Source organism: Chiloscyllium punctatum, chromosome 5 (genome assembly GCF_047496795.1).
Source record: "Chiloscyllium punctatum isolate Juve2018m chromosome 5, sChiPun1.3, whole genome shotgun sequence".
In the NCBI taxonomy this organism is placed as follows: domain Eukaryota; kingdom Metazoa; phylum Chordata; class Chondrichthyes; order Orectolobiformes; family Hemiscylliidae; genus Chiloscyllium; species Chiloscyllium punctatum.
In genome coordinates, this window is record NC_092743.1 from 106234586 (window position 1) to 106251429 (window position 16844).

The 16844-nt window shown below is 40.2% G+C and overlaps 1 protein-coding gene across 3 annotated transcripts in view; it reads right to left on the reverse strand.

The window, feature by feature from the left end:
- Nucleotides 1-16844, reverse strand: part of emc2 (ER membrane protein complex subunit 2) — a 123305-nt gene that overhangs the window by 66385 nt on the left and 40076 nt on the right. For all 3 annotated transcript variants that reach the window (XM_072570987.1, XM_072570990.1, XM_072570988.1), the window contains exon 3: nucleotides 4348-4412. In XM_072570987.1, the coding sequence (XP_072427088.1) occupies nucleotides 4348-4412 (65 nt within the window). The remainder of the gene's footprint in view (nucleotides 1-4347; nucleotides 4413-16844) is intronic.

Consider the following 16844-nt stretch of genomic DNA (forward strand, 5'->3'; position numbering starts at 1 on the left):
AATGTCAAATGGGCAAGAGCCTTGAAACTTTTAACTTCAATTTGTGATTGTTACCTGTCAGAGTTGGAAAGTGCCGGCTGTTTTACCATTTCATTAGACCATGTCGCATTTACTGATGTTAGTCCCACAGTCCTAGAGACTCCTATCTTACAAAGGTATACTCAGTCAATTTTCAGAAATCCTTTCATGAGTTCCCACATTAAGAACCTGGGAGATGTCACACAGATTCATTATAATGATAATGAGGTTTAGTGAGTTAAATTGAGGGAACTTTGCTTGATTTGCATTTCCTAGAGTATACAAATTGAGGCATTATCTCATAATTGTACTTAAAATGTTAACAGGATTTGGTACAATTGGCATAGGAAAATTAGTTCTTCTGATAGGAGGGAATCAAGACAAAGACAAAAATCTTAAAATTCAAGACAGGCCATTTGGAAGCAAGACTGGAGAGCACATCTACATAAAAAGGAGAGTAGATACTAGAATTCTCAAGATGAAAAGGCTATCAACGGTGGGGACCATCTGAAACTTTCAAATCAGTGATCAATGGACTTTTATTGGACAAGGATATAAAGCCAAAGAGCACAGGCAGATGAATAGAGTCAAGGTATGAATCAGCCATCAAAGCCAGAACAGGTTTGAGAGATGCTGAATGGTCTCTTGATCCTAAAAAAAACATTCCATTTTTGGAATAAGTTGCCTGGTAAGATGGAAGAGTGAAGGATGTGAGAAATGTTAAAAACGCTGTCAAGTGGGGCCAGATAGAATAACTGTCAGAGTCAAACTACATTCATTCGCTCTTAATTTGTCCTTTGATATTTGTACTTTAATATAAGTACCAATGAAAACTAGCTTAGATTTCTATCATAAATTTCTTCAAAATGCCCAAACAGCATTTTAAGCTGAAGAGCAAATCAGTAACATAAACCAACTTAAAATCATTGTGGTGTTTTGGAATGGATTGCTGTTTTGAATAGGGGAACGCAAACCTCCATCTGTTAAAACAACCTGATCCAAGCAAAGGGAATTTTCTTCTCAGCACTTCTTTGACTTGACATTTAGTATTAAAATGTCCAGGTGCTTCTTGTTAAACTTGAAGCAGTGTAACAAGGTAGCATTCTAATACTGATCCATTTCAGAGTACATAATGGATAGAACATTATGCACTGCAAGTATGTTGCAAATCAGAACCACTTGGCAAACATTGTTCACTTCCAATTTAAAATTGCTCTTATTTATTACCTAAATCCAAGGAATGAATGAGCGTGAGCATGCCCATCTCCTGCAAAGCTGTGTTGAGGTCTGTGCCATTAGTTTTGGCACAATCACACAAGAACCATGTTAGGTGTTTCATTTATTTTTATTAATTCAAAACTCTTAGAAATTGACCACTTGGACTAGATTTGGAGCTCTGGTCAGTTAACACTGTTAGTGAGGAGTTTGCGAATTTCCATTCCGTTTTAGGTAAAAAACTAGGTACGCTCCAAAATGTTCTGCTGAATAGGAAGGAAAAAGAAAACTTTAGCTGATGATACAACAACCAGGCGTGAAAATTCAAGAATTCAAGCATATGTTCTGAGGGGGAAACCATTAGGATGATTTTTTTTAAGGCAGCAAACAGTATAGTTCTGGACCTCACAATCTAGGAATAAGTGGAGATGATGAATGACTTGGAAAAGAAATTGGATGGGCTCTGGTTTAAATTTGTACCTCTGGCACAAGCTGCACACGACATTGATGAGGCCACTTTTAGAATGCAGCATTCAATCTCGTCTCCCTGCTATAGGAAGGATGTTGTTAAACTGAAAGAGTTCAGAAAAGATTGATAAGGACATGGCTGGGATTTGGAAGGTTTGAGTTCTCGGGAAAGGCTGAATAGGCTGAGGCGATTTTCCCTGGAGAAGAAAAGGTTGAGGGGTGACCTTTCAAAGATTTATAAAATCATTACAGGCATGGATAGGGTGAACAGCCACGGTCTTTATCCTTGGATATGGGAGTTCAAAACTAGTGGGTATTGGTTTAAAGTGAGTGGGGAAAGATTTAAAAGGGACCTGACAGGCAACTTTTTCCACACAGAGTGATGCTTGAATGGAACGAGCTGCCAGAAGAGGTGCTGGAGGCAGGCATAATTACAACATTTAAAAAGCATTTGTGTGGGGATACATGAATACGAAGGGGTTAGAGGTATATGGCCAAATGCTGGCCAATGAGACTAGATCAGTTTAGGCTAGCACGGTCAGTACGGACAAGTTGCACCAAAGGGTCTAGGTCCGTGCTTTATAACTCCATGAATCCAAGTGGGACTTGATCCTGGGTCTCCTGATCATAGTTTTTTTTTCAAAATGCAATTCAGATTGATAACAAGCAATTGATATTCAGTGGACTTCACATGTCCAGTCAGCTGTGCTGAAATTCATAACTAAAATCATCAGATTGACTTGTGCACTTCACTGAAATGACTCATTTACAATATATCACAAAAGATGAGTTTCAATCTTACTTTGATCCATATTTATTCAAGCTATCTCAGATCATGAAAAATGATCTCCTGCAAAATAAAGCAAAGTGCATAGCTATACAACAATAACTCTCATTTATATGGTACCCCTAATGCAGTACAATGTCCCACAGTGCATCACAGGAATAGCGAACAAAATTTATGATCAAATCAATGCAGGAGATATTAGGTTGGTCAAAGAGATAATTTTAAGCATGGCCAAACAGAAGGATAAAAAAAGGGGAGAGGTTGAAGTAGTTCAAGCACTTGGAGCCCAAACAGTTGAAGGCACAGCAACCAAAGAGTAAAAGATACCAGAATGCTCAAGAGGACAGATTTGGAAGAGTGCAGTGATTGTGGAGACCTGGAGGTGGTGACAACAAAGGTGGAAGAAGGCTATAGAAAGATTTGGACAAAAACATGGAGCACTTTAAAGATGCTGATAGAAGACGAGTATGGAATGAGCTGCCTGAGGAAGTGGTGGAGGCTGGTACAATTGCAACATTTAAAAGGCATTTGGATGGGTATATGAATAGGGAGGGTTTGGAGGGATATGGGCCAGGTGCTGGCAGGTGGGACTAGATTGGGTTGGGATATCTGGTCGGCATGGAGGGGTTGGACCGAAGGGTCTGTTTCCATGCTGTACAACTCTATGACTCGAAGAGGAATCTGTGTTGGTCAGCAGAAACAGTGCACTTAATTGCTTGCAGGCTCTGATCAAGTGGTAGCATGTATGCTCTGAATCACAAAACGGTGGGTTCAATTCTCACCCTGGGGCTTGAACACAAAAACCAAGACTGACACTCCACTGTAGCCCTGACCAAATGCTGCAGTATCAAATGACTCATCTTTTGGATAAGAAATTAACCGAAGGTCTCATCTACTGCCCAGAGCACATTTGAAGGAATCAGGGGAGCTCTAACCAGTATCGCTCAATCAACAGCACAAGAAAAATTACTTGCTCATTATAGCAGATGGTCAGATGTTGTATCTGAACAGCCAAGTCTGCATGTATAGATGAGGATTTGAACAGGAAATGGAATAAGGTAGGACAAAGATGGATGATATTAATTCAAGTTGAAATTGGTTCTCTTGGCGATTAAGATATGGATTAGAATCATCGGATGAGTACAAGTTTACAAAATGCTCATATGTTAAAGCTGTAAAACACAGTAGTGTGTCAACGGGTGGGCTATTACTTGAAACCTGCCACCCTGCTGAGCTGTCAGATTACTGAGATACAGACGGTATCTCAGACGGTACAGACCGCTTAGGAAGGAAGGTGAGTAGGAGGAATTAAACAAGTACTAGGTTCACTCTTAGGCATGCCTGACTGGCTATTGCTTGGACATGACCAATGAAATTGCATGAATAAAGTAACCTGGGGGAAAGCAGAAGCAGCAACTCAACAAAAGACAGAGAATACAACACTATCTTTAAAGGAACTGTGTGGCTTCTTTCTGGAAAAGCCCACAATTTTATATCACTTCAGTCAATTTCGGACTACGAATAACTTTAAACTTCAGATTCTTTATTCCAGTATGCTTTATTCTAAAACAAAATATTGTCTATGCTAGAATTCTGAAATGTATGCAGAAGATGCTGAAAATCCTTTGCAGGTGGTCTATTCAGACCTATTTTGTACTGAATTATATCTCTAAAATACTTTGTCATAATTTAGCTAGGCACGAAATAGAGGGAAAACATTATTGATTGTATGACTCGAAGCATTTTCTTCAATTCTTAAGCAAGATGCATTTCAATGAATTTAGTGACAGTATGCATGTTAAATTCACAGCTAAAACAATGTAAGAAACTATAAAAATGTATCTGTTATAATTACCTACCACTGCCAAGTCATCACGGCTGCAGTCAAGGGCAGCAATCATCACTTGCTCGTAAATTATCCAAACTAAATGCAACAGAAATTGAAAGAAGGAGAAAAAAATTATGACAGCAATTAAAATGTTGTATCTTCTCAATGAAATCACGTTTTAAAGTAAAAAAAGTAATTTATTATCTGTGTAAAACCATACAATGAAAGGGGAGGAAACGGAAGGGGGGAGGAGGAAACGGAAAGTGGATGGTCAGGACAGAGCGAGAGAGGGAGGATGAGGAAGGAATGGACGAAGGAAGAGAAACATCAGAAGAGAGAATGGGAAAGGAGAAAGCAAGAGAGAAGAAAGAAAAATATATGAAGTGAGAGAAAGAGGAAATTCAGAAAAATGAGAAAGGAAGGAAGGCAGGCCAGATATGATGATTCATTTAAACAACATCTTGGGGTGACTGTGTGTCACAAAATACTTGCCAGACAATTCATGAGTGCAGAAACATAATTATTTTTTGCTCCATGTTGGAACAGCTAAAACTATTACTTCTCCTTTGAAGTATTTTTCAGGTCTAATCTTCAGCAAATGTCTTAAAAGCACAATATTTCTAAAATTTAAGACGACAATTTAACAGTGGTCACAGATCAAACAAGACTGCTACTGTGCAGAGAAGAGTTACTGTAACAGAGTAGAAAACAAGGGTGCTCCACAATAAGATTTTATCATGACAGTGGGTCGTTGTTCAACCTTCACCTAGGAATAATTGCCATATTAGTAATGATATCAGAGCACTACCTTTGCTGAGAGCACAGTGCAAAAACTTCACTCAAATTCTGTGGTTACTGTGGAACCATTGTTTACACCAGAGGCGGTGGGAGCTGCTTTACATTGTTAGTCTTGTAAAGACTGCAGTATTAGCAGTGTGAAAAGGGAAACGGCATTCACCACAGTTTCTCTATGTCGTGTCAAGTCGACTTACTAGTTCAATACTTAAAACAAATTGAAGACAATAAATTCTTAGAAAAAGCCGGACCTTAGAGATGAGGGTGTGGATTATGAAAAAAAAATCTTGTATGCTGAGACACACTGGATCACTGTAACCAATTCACAAGTTGACAATCCTCCTTTCCTGTTGTGTAACCCACGTGCTCTACAGCCAAGAATAAAATGTGCTCACTGCCCACTTAGTCCCTAATCTGAGGCAGACAGAAAACAGATGAAAAGGGTTACTTTAAAATGCAATGTTTGTAATTAACAATAATAGGGAATCTAATTGAGTGCACCAGGACCCCAAGACTTTTAGTTTTATTTGTCAATTAACCTGCTACTCTCATATTCAACCAACATCATTTACAGATGCAACATCAAAGTGTGGTTTAAACATTCATGCCGAGAGCTGTATGCCTTCTCCTGGAATCTGGACTTTATTTCACAATCATCACACATACAGAATAGGCATATAATCTACTTGTGGGATATAGTTAAATACACTATGTAACAAAATCACAAGTGTTAGGAAACACCAGATGATACAACATAATTAATTTCGATAAAGAAATCAGGCAAATGTTTTTTAAACATAAGTTAAACATGAATATTTGAAAAAAATTACTTAAATTTTATTCTCACTGAAACACAAATAACTGATTATTACAAAATTGGTTTTAGTGATGAAATAAGTATAATTTAAAGGAAGCTAGCTTTTTAATCTAATCTCAAGTGTTCTTAACTCAGGCGTCCTCAATTTGTAATTCTGATTGACAATCATGATCAGACAATTAATTAATTTTTTTTTGTACGGCTAGTCATTTATCACAATAAAGGCAGCATATTGGCCAAATTGGCCATAAACAGTCCAGGCAGCGGACCGTGGAGGGGGTCATTAGGGCCGATTGTCTGCCCCTCTTCCGTGGTTACGTTAGAGCCCGGGTGTCTCTGGAGAAGGAGCACACGGTGTCCACTAACACCCTGGAGTTGTTCAGGGAGAGGTGGGCGCCGCAGGGAGTGGAGTGTATCATTTCTCCCTCCAGCTCTACTTTGATTTAATCCCTGCCCTCCCTTTCACTGTTTGATCATTCAGCATTGCCCTTTGATGTGAAAGGCATTGCTTGTCACTGGCCACTTGGGTGTTTCCTTCCTTCCTGGTGGTGGAAATGGAATAAAGATTCGTACACCTTGTGTCTTCCACTGTGTCTCACACCTGCACACACACAACATGGGAGGTGGGGGAAAAAATATAAAAGCAGGGTATTTCACATCTAACAGAATAGGAGCCAAAATAGAAGCAATTAGATGTAGGGAGAGGGAAATGTGAGGGACACAGAGGCAGACAGCAACAGCGGGCAGAATAGGAGACTGACGTGCCGGTGAAGAGAGAACAACACAATGGGAGGGCGAGGTCACTGAATACCTTTAAGTGAGATAAATTCCTGTTAGGCTATCGAATCAAAGACTGTTGGCGTCGATTGGAATGAGAAATGTGGAAATCAAAATACTAGCAAATCTCCTATGACCTTATTATATGATGGAGCAGGATTCTAGGGACTAGTGACCGATCCCTGCTCCTAATTCATACTTATGCTCACCATTACTCACTATGATGACTTAAGTATTCATACAACACAAAATAGGTTTGCTGACACTATCCTTCTTTTGGGTTGAGACCTATAGGTTCTGCTTTGTCCTTTGCCTGTTATGGTAAAGGAAAACCACTATGTATATTAATGAGAAGAAGCTCTACTCTTAAACAAGAAGGAGTTTATCACATGATAGAGATCAGGTACAAATTATATTGGGATGATAGCTCCTAAGATTAGGAGGATACTTTAAAATACAAAGCTGTTTTCCTCACCCAAGTTCTTAGGGCATCATCACATTGGGTGGCACTTAATAAACTCCACTGCATAATGAGGAAGCAATAGACTAGTGGTATTATTGTTAGACTATTAATCCATAGGCCCAGGAAATGTTCCAGAGAACTGGGTTCGAATTCTGCCATGGCACTTGGTGGTATTTGAATTCAATAAAAAAGTTGAATTAAGACTCTAATGATGATCATGAAATCATTATCGATTGTCAGAAAAACTCATCTGGTTCATTAATGTCCTTGAGGGAAGGAACTGCCATTCTTCTCTGGTCTGGATTATATCCGAAGCCATACATCCAGCAATCCCACTGGGATGGGAGATAAATCTGGCCGAGCCAATGAGACCCTCAAACTGTGAATGAATTTACAAAAAATACTCTTGGCACCGTACACAACAGTAACTTTTCAGGACTCTTGGCTTGACTGCAGTGTGCCTGAGAAAATTGAGGGATGTAGAGAGTGAGGGAGGATATGACTAAGTATTTCAGCTGTTGCTGTGGATTCCACATAAGACTTGCAGTTTAAGGCTGGTCGAAGATATTCTGCTGAGACAGATTAACAGATGATGGAATGTCAACTGACTCAATGCATGCGAAGAAAGGTAAAATTTCTGCTACAGTTGATAGCAGTCAATAATTATTGAAGAATACTGAAAAGACAAGGTCATGGCTCTGAGAGTGGAAAGTCTCAGCTGGCAGGTTCATCCTTCAGGCTGATCTGTTTATCATCAATTCTCCAGAAATGCTCATTATTTCTTAAGTACACTAGGAACAGAGTTATAGATGGCGAGTGAGTGAGTGATAAGGCTTTGCCCTGGGAATTCAGAGGACATCATAAACCATTTAGTATTCTCAAATGGTTATGGAAATCTTCACAATACAAGAGAGTAAATTACCACCTTGCACTGACAATATCATCCCTGCTTATGTTCTCAATATTTCAATGTAAAGAATTAAAATATATTAAGGTAAACAATGGATAGTGACAATCAATTGTGACAGATGAGGCCTGGAAACATTGTTGTAAACATTACATGAACAAGTGAAAAACTTCCAAGTGCCTATTAATCAAAGAATGAAGTGGCTTACTAGCAATTAACCGAGCAAAGCATTCAAGGAAAAAAACCTTGTACTTATACAGCAACTTTCAGGAACTCAGGTGTCCAAATGTGTCTTAGGCCCAATGAAACACATCTGAAGGGTTAAAAATCACACAACACCAGGGTTAGAGTCCAACAGGTTTATTTTGAAGCACTAGCTTTCGGAGCACTGCTCCTTCATCAGGTGGTTGTGGAGTATAAGACCGTAAGACAAATAAACCTGTTGGATTACAACCTGGTGTTGTGTAATTTTTAACTTTGTACACCCCAGTCCAACACCGGCACCTCCAAATCATGACTACCATCGACACCACTAACTTCCAGCTCAAAGTGGAGAGGATCTCCAAGAAGATCACACATATCGACACAGATGTCAAATTTCCACAGAAATGCAGGAAAGCAGGAAAGATCCCAAAAAGATTACAGATTTACAACACAGATTACGCGGAGAGATTTTGCCGCACCTCTCGCAAACTCCTCAATCATCTCATGCACCAACTCTAAAGCAGGCACTATAACCTTTAAATTAAGATGGAGTCCACACTTAGGATGCAACAGTACAATTACGGGACATTACCAAACAGGCAAGGTGACAAAACTACACCACGTACATGCACAAGAACAAGAAACTGGAGAAACTTGGCATCACCACCAGCAGTAGCCAAGGCCGCCCAAGCACCACAGTGGAAAACGTTATCACCACGGGGAAGTCGATTGTCAACTTATTGGACCACACCCTTCAACCCAAAGAGATTGAAGTTCTTAGCTGGGGTCTCAATTTCTGCCCCACCACCAAATGCAGCAGACACGGAGGAATTCATTAGACAAATGAGACTCCAGGAATTCTTTCAAGATGCCAGCAGTGATCCCATTGAGCCCACTGAGGAGCCGGACCAGTCATCACAGGGATCCGTAGACAGGTGACCAAAGGAGGAGTCAACTTGGACCCCACTGGAGGGTCACTGGCCGAGGCTTGACATGCATGCTCAAACCATCAGGAAATATAGAAATGCCAGATTCATCAGCCCCATCCACAAGGTAGAGCAAAACATCGACTGATCACAATGCAAGACCATCCATACACTCAAAACAATTGCAACATTGTCATCAAACTAGCAGATAAAGGGGGTGCCATAGTCATTCAGAACAGAACAGATTACTGCAAGGAAGTGTACCAACAAATGAACAATCAGGAGCAATAGAGGCAACTACCAGCCGATCTAACCAAACAGCACACCCGCGAACTAAACACATTGATCAGGACTTTGGATCCAGTCCTTCAGAGTTTCCTACACACCCTCACCCCACATGCTTCTCACTTAGGCGACTTCAACTGCCTTCCGAAGATACACAAAGCCAAGCCACCAGGACGTCCCATCATGTCAGGCAATGGGACCCTGTGAGAGAATCTCTCTGGCTATGTCAAAGGCATCTTGAAACCCATTGTACAGGAGACCCCCACCTTCTTTACAACACCACAGATTTCTTAGAGAAACTCAGCAGACCAGTCAAACCGGGAACATTCCTCATCACAATGGATGTTTCAGCACCCCAACCAGCATCCTCCATGATGACGGCATCGCGGCACAGCCCATGTACTCAACACCAGCAAATGCCAATCTCCAAGCAAAATCCTACAACTCATCCGCTTTATCCTCAACCACAATGCCTTCACCTTTGACAAGCAGTTCTTCATCATGAAGCACGGAACAGCCATGGGGACCAAATTTGCACCCTAATATGCCAACATTTTCATGCACAAGCTCAAACAAGACTTCTCGATGCAGCCAACACTATACACCAGATATATTGATGATATTTTCTTCCTCTGGACGCATGGCGAGGAGTCACTGAAACAACTGAAAGTGATATCAACGAACTTCACCTCACCATAGACTACTCTCTAGTATCTGTCTCATTCTTGGACACATGCATCTCCGTCAAGTACGGGCACCTCTGCACCTCACGCTACCGCAAACCCACGGATAACCTCACAATGCTACACTTCTCCAGCTTCCACCCAAAACATTAAAACAGCCATCCCCTACGGACAAGCCCGACACATACACAGGATCTGTTCGGATGAGGAGAAAATGACAGGCTCAATAATGCCCTCTTAAGAACAGGGTACGATGCTCAACTCATTGACCACCAGTTCCGACGTGCCACAGTGAGAAACCATAATGACCTCCTCAGAAGACAGACACGGATTGCAACTGATAGGGTACCCTTCATTGTCCAGTACTTCCCAGGAGCCAAAAAACCTATGCCATGTTCTTCGCAGCCGACAACACGTTATCAATGAGGATAAGCATCTCACCAAGACCTTACCCACCCCTCCACTTCTCACCTTTAAAAAACTACCAAACCTCAAACAGATCATTGTTCGCAACAAACTTCCCAGCCTTCGAGACAACACCTGTCATGGTGCTGACACGGATACCACATTACATGTGGGGATACTATGCACCATGTACATGGCAGGTACTCCTGTGACTCGGCCAATGTTATCTCTCTCATATGCTGCAGGCAAGGATGCTCTGAGGCATGGTACATCATCCGGGCTTCATCCGGAGGCTCTCTGAAGATGTTAGCTAGTGTGGTAATGAACGTCTGAAAATGAACCTTCAGCTCAGCAAGCAAACCTACATCCAGAACCTTAACCCGAGCTACAAATCTTCTCAAAACCCGCTAGCATGGTACATTGGCAAGACCAAGCAGATGTTATGACAATGGATGAATGGACACTGCACAACAATCAACAGACAGAGTGTTCCCTCCCAGTCAGGGAACACTTCAGCGGTCCAGGACATTCGACCTCAGACCTTTGGGTGACCGTCCTCCAATGCAGAGGTCGGGACGAGCAACAATGTAAAGCGGCTGAGCAGAGGCTGATAGCCAAGTTCAGTACCCATCAGGATGGCCTCAACCAGGACTTTGGGTTCATGTACACTTCAGGTGACCCCAATGCACTACACACTCCCTCTCATACATGCGCGCACACACATAGTACTACAGACCCATACACTCACACATACATGCACCCCCACACTCTCACCCACACATGCATCTTCTCACAGACTTATACCACTTTACACTCACATACACATACTGTCACAGACACACACCCCAACCCCGCGCGTGCGCGCACACACATAAGTTTGTAGGTGAATTTGTACTTGCAGAATTACATTTTATTTTGCTCAAAAACTGCATTAATCCATGCGAGACTCTGTAAATGCCTTTTTTAGAAATAGAATTAGTTTGAACACTGGGGCATGGACAGCCTCACACAGTGCACCTCACATCTTCAATACATTATCTGAGACGACATGGCACCTATTGTTGAAGTTTACTTGAGAATGTAACTTTTTTTAAAAGTTCTGGGATTTACATATGAAAGAACTGAAACCAACATGGTCATTCTAAAAGATGAGAGACTTAACAAACAATCCAGGTCTTTTTAAATATATCAATTCAGTTGCATCACACTAAATGTTTGCTATAAATTCTGAGTCTTACAATCCTATACTCCACAACCACCTGATGAAGGAGCAGCACTTTGAAAGCCAGTGCTTCCAAATAAACATGTTGGACTATAGCCTGATGTTATGTGATCCTTACAGTGACTATGTTTGAAAAGTACTTCGTTTGCTTTAAAACACTTTGGGATGTGCTAAAATTGTGAAAGGATTTGTACAAATCTGTAGTTTATCATGAGGATTAAAATTAACCTTAGAGATTTAGGAGCTGTTCCATACCAACAGATTCACTCAGCCCAATATTTTGAGAGGGGCACAAATCATAATTATCGAGGCTTTATCTAGTGAAGACTGACCTTCAGCAAGATAAATTTAAAATGTAAAGCTCTGTTAAAAGTTCAGATGGCAACTGCATTTTATCCAACGAGAATAGAATTATGAAATTACAGTTTGAAGATGCCACCAGGAAAGAGACAAGACAACTTGGACAGGTATTTTGAAGCAGTCTGGATTTAAGATTAAGACCAGCTTTAAGACCAAAAGCAAAGTTAATAATCTGGTTGACACTAAACAAATAAAACAGTACTGACTTCAGCAGGTGACACCAAAAACTGCAATAAATAAATGGCTGTGCTGTTGCTCTCTCAATGATGATCAATGGTGAGAAAATACACAATAGGCTGGAACTGGACGAGTGCACTGTAGATTGCAGTGATGGAAAGTTATGAGATCTTGGAAGAATTCAAACCTGAGAATGAGAATTTTAAACGTTGCTAATTTAGAACAACTGTAAGTGCGTGAATGTGGGTTAGAAACAAAATATGGACAGTAGACATGTTCATCAATTCCCACGTAAATGGTGCGTGTTTCAAGCTTCAGTCAGTCACAAGAGCCAGATTATTCGAAGTTCTACAGCTAATTGATGTGATCTATTCAAATGAATCAAGGTCAAAATAGATTGAGTAATATCCCAGTTATGCCTGGAGGCTTTATCACTGCAAATGCCTTGGATTATTTTGTGTAGAACATGGTGTATATCATCACACATCTATCCTCCACTCATTACATTTTGCTGGAGAAATGAACTTGATTGAATCAGGTGATATTGGTGCATTTTTTTGAGACTCCATTTGTTGTGTAAATATATTTTGCCCTAAAATAGACTAATTGCTACAATTCTGTTGCTAAAACCTGCCTTTCCTCCAATTCATTAGTTAATAAAGGGTAACTTGATGTCTAATACACTGTCATCAACAGACATTCATTATCAATTTGATTTAATCCTGGGCACTAAAAGTGGAGTAAATAAAAAGTACTGGAAATATTCAGAAGGTCTGGGCAGCTTCAGTGAACAGAAAAACTGAGTTATGTTTCTTGTCAGTGACACTTCTATCAACTTACCACTGGCTTGACTTGTATGACATCTATCTATGCAATGATGGAGCTTTACAAGAAATTCCCATCATAATATTTTATGTTAATTAATCTTACTTAGCCATCAGCCAAAGTAACTTCATAAAGCAATAAAATCAGAGGAAAGAATCTTGCCCTTTTGCCAGAACAATCACAATAGTTGTACAGAACTGTTATTCATTATAGTAACCGTGAAAATAATTTAGTTTAACCTAAGGTCACCCACCCAACATTTAAGTGTTTTTACATACTATAAAATGTATATATAAAAAAGCCGTTTATAACACTGACTAGTGAACACATGCAACTTATCAGCAAGTTATTATATATGACCACATGTTTAGATAATTTAAACAATACTTACAATGTATGCAGTTTACAAAACCTGCTAACCCATCGCAACCAATTTAGAAACCAACTCTCGTTTCAAACACACATCCTATCAATCAGACTGAATAGATTTGAGATTGTTCCATGATTAAAACCCAAACTTAGCAGTCAGCCTGGACTCAGTGTGTGAATGCAAACTCTAACTCAATGGTTAAATTACAAGTCCCACTCCAAAAACATGAGTACATTAACTATTCTGATTCTCCTGAGCACTGGTACACAGAGGTGCAGGTTTTTAAGTTGAGACATCAAACCACAGCACTGTTTGTCCTCCTAGGTGATATAAAGAATCCCACTGTACTATTTGAAGAACAGTAGGCTGAGTTCTCCCAGGTGTCCTGACCAATCTTCCATTTAAATCAAATCAAAGTACTTCTGTCTGTGACCTTAACATGCAAAATTGGCTGCCACATCACCTCTATTATAACAATGACAACACTTCAAAAGTACTTCATTGGATGTGGCTTAAATTTAGATTTGGCTTAAAATTGTCTACGGTGTGATATGAATCCACACCCTTCATTTTCTTAAAATATCAACTTATTCTCACATTCTGTTCATCTTTTGACCAATCCGAACTATTCTAGCATATCTTTCTTGATGTTGTCCATTGTAAGTCAGAGGTTGCTGTTCTCTGAGGGAACAGGTGCTAGCTTAAGCAATTAGGGGAGTGACATATCTCCATTGAAAGAGCTAGTGAATCAATTTGTATGCAATTTCCCCAGGGATAATTAAGTGCCTGTTCAATGGCACATGGAAAATAATATTCCTGCAATCAAAAACGTTTGCGCTCTTTTGAACCTGCCTTGCACCACATTTTATGAAGTCCAAGAAATGGATAAAACTTCAGTTTCGCTGTTACTTAATTGCACCATTACATCTTGACAAAATCTCTCATCAACAGTGCAAATGTTAACTTTCTCCAGTAAAAATAATGAAACAGTGCATCCGAAACCTAACTAATTTAATTAATTTAAAATCCTTTTTAAATCAAAGACTGGGCTTTGGAAGTCATTAACGTTGAAAAGTTCATATTTTTTACAAATACTATAATCATTCCAAAGAAACTTTGTGGAAGCAGAGTTTATACCTCACACTGTTGCAGTCATATATAGTCATTATCAAACTCCATTAATTGTTTTGTAGAAATAATTTGTCAAAAATTGCTAGTATATATTAAAATTCTCATCCCTGTTTTCAAATCCCTTCATGACCTCATCCCTCCGTATCTCTTCTAGTCCCATAACTTTCCAAAATCTCTGCTTCCTCCATTTCTGGTCATTTTAATTCAAGTATCATGACTGACCATATCTTCAGCAACCTAGGTCCTAACTTTTTGTCATTTACATAAATGATTTGGATGCTACCATAAGAGGTACAGTTAGTAAGTTTGCAGATGACATCAAAATTGGAGGCGTGGTGGACAGTGAAGAGGGTTACCTCAGATTACAACGGGATCTTGATCAGATGGGCCAACGGGCTGAGAAGTGACAGATGGAGTTTAATTCGGATAGATGTGAGGTGCTGCATTTTGGGAAAGCAAATCTTAGCAGGACTTATACACTTAATGATAAGGTCCTAGAGAGTGTTGCTGAACAAAGAGACCTTGGAGCACAGGTTCACAGCTCCTTGAAAGTGAAGTCGCAGGTAGATAGGATAGTAAAGGCGTTTGGTATGCTTTCCTTTCTTGGTCAGAGTGTTGAGTACAGGAGTTGGGAGGTCATGTTGCAGCTGTACAGGACATTGGTTAGGCCACTGTTGGAATATTGCGTGCACTTCTGGTCTCCTACCTATCGGAAAGATGTTGTGAAACTTGAAAGGGTTCAGAAAAAAATTTACAAGGATGTTGCCAGGGTTGGAGGATTTGAGCTATAGGGAGAGGCTGAACAGGCTGGAGCTGTTTCCCGTGGAGTGTCGGAGGCTGAGGGGTGACCTTATAGAGGTTTACAGAATTATGAAGGGCATGAATAGGGTAAATAGGCAAAGTGTCTTCCGTGGAGTCAGGGAGTCCAGAAGTAGAGGGCATAGGTTTAGGATGAGGGGAAAAAGATATAGAAGAGACCTGAGGGGCAACTTTTTCACGCAGATGGTGGTGCGTGTATGGAATGAGCTGCCAGAGGAAGTGGTGGAGTCTGATACAACTGCAACATTTAAAAGGCATTTGGATGGATATATGAATAGGAAGGGTTTGGAGGAATATGGGTCAAGTGCTGACAGGTGGGACTAGATTGGGTTGGGATATCTGGTTGGCATGGACAGGTTGGACCGAAGGGTCTGTTTGGATGTTGTATACCTTTATGACTCTTTATGAAAAGGTACCTTTGATATAGGGTGTCTCCTAGTCTCTTGGGTCTCTCTCAATGGCAGTTGCTCTCTCTGCAATTTTCAAAATGTCTGCATTTTTATATCACCAACATTGGATTGTCTCATTGGTTCGATGGTGGCACAACAATAAAGTTAACTTGATTGGGTTTTAGTATCCTGGGGCATAGTTTAAACTAGGAGAAAGTGAGGACTGCAGATGCGGGAGGTAGGAGTCAACAAGTGGGTGTTGGAAAAACACAGCCAGTCAGGCAGTATCTGAGGAGCAGGAGAATTGATGCTTCGGGTATAAGCCCTTCATCATGAAGGCTCATTCCTGATAATGGGCTTATGCCCGAAACATTGATTCTTCTGCTCCTCGGATGCTGCCTGACTGGTTGTGCTTTTCCAGCACCACACTCTTCACATAATTTTAAACTGCTTGGTTAAATTTGAATTGTTCTCAAAACAGCAACCAAAACTCAGGTATCAATTTCACAGCCAAGTCTTACATATTTTCAACTTTTCAGTATACTATGACACTGCCATCTAGTAATCTTCGCAGATGCTTGTAATCTCTCAGTTCAGAACAGCATTCACTCTCTCACAGGTACAATACACGCCTTCAACTTCATAACACTTTCAAGCCATAGATTCTGTTCTTGTTTTTGTGTAATACTTTTATTCATACTTAAGTGTAAAATTCTAGAGAGTGTTGTATGGCCTGTAGGTTGTGTCATTGAAGATGAAGGCTTAGAGATGCACCCAAGGCACACCAATACCTGTATAACCAAATTTACTAAAACAGTTTATAAATGTTTACAAAAGAGTTAATACAATCCTTGACATTATTGTGAAAGGAAAATGTTTACAGAGCATTCTCCTTGACTATAATCACAGAATTATTATGCTGCAGGAGTCCATTTAGCCCATGCTGTTGGCGTGGTTCTCTGAACATTAACTG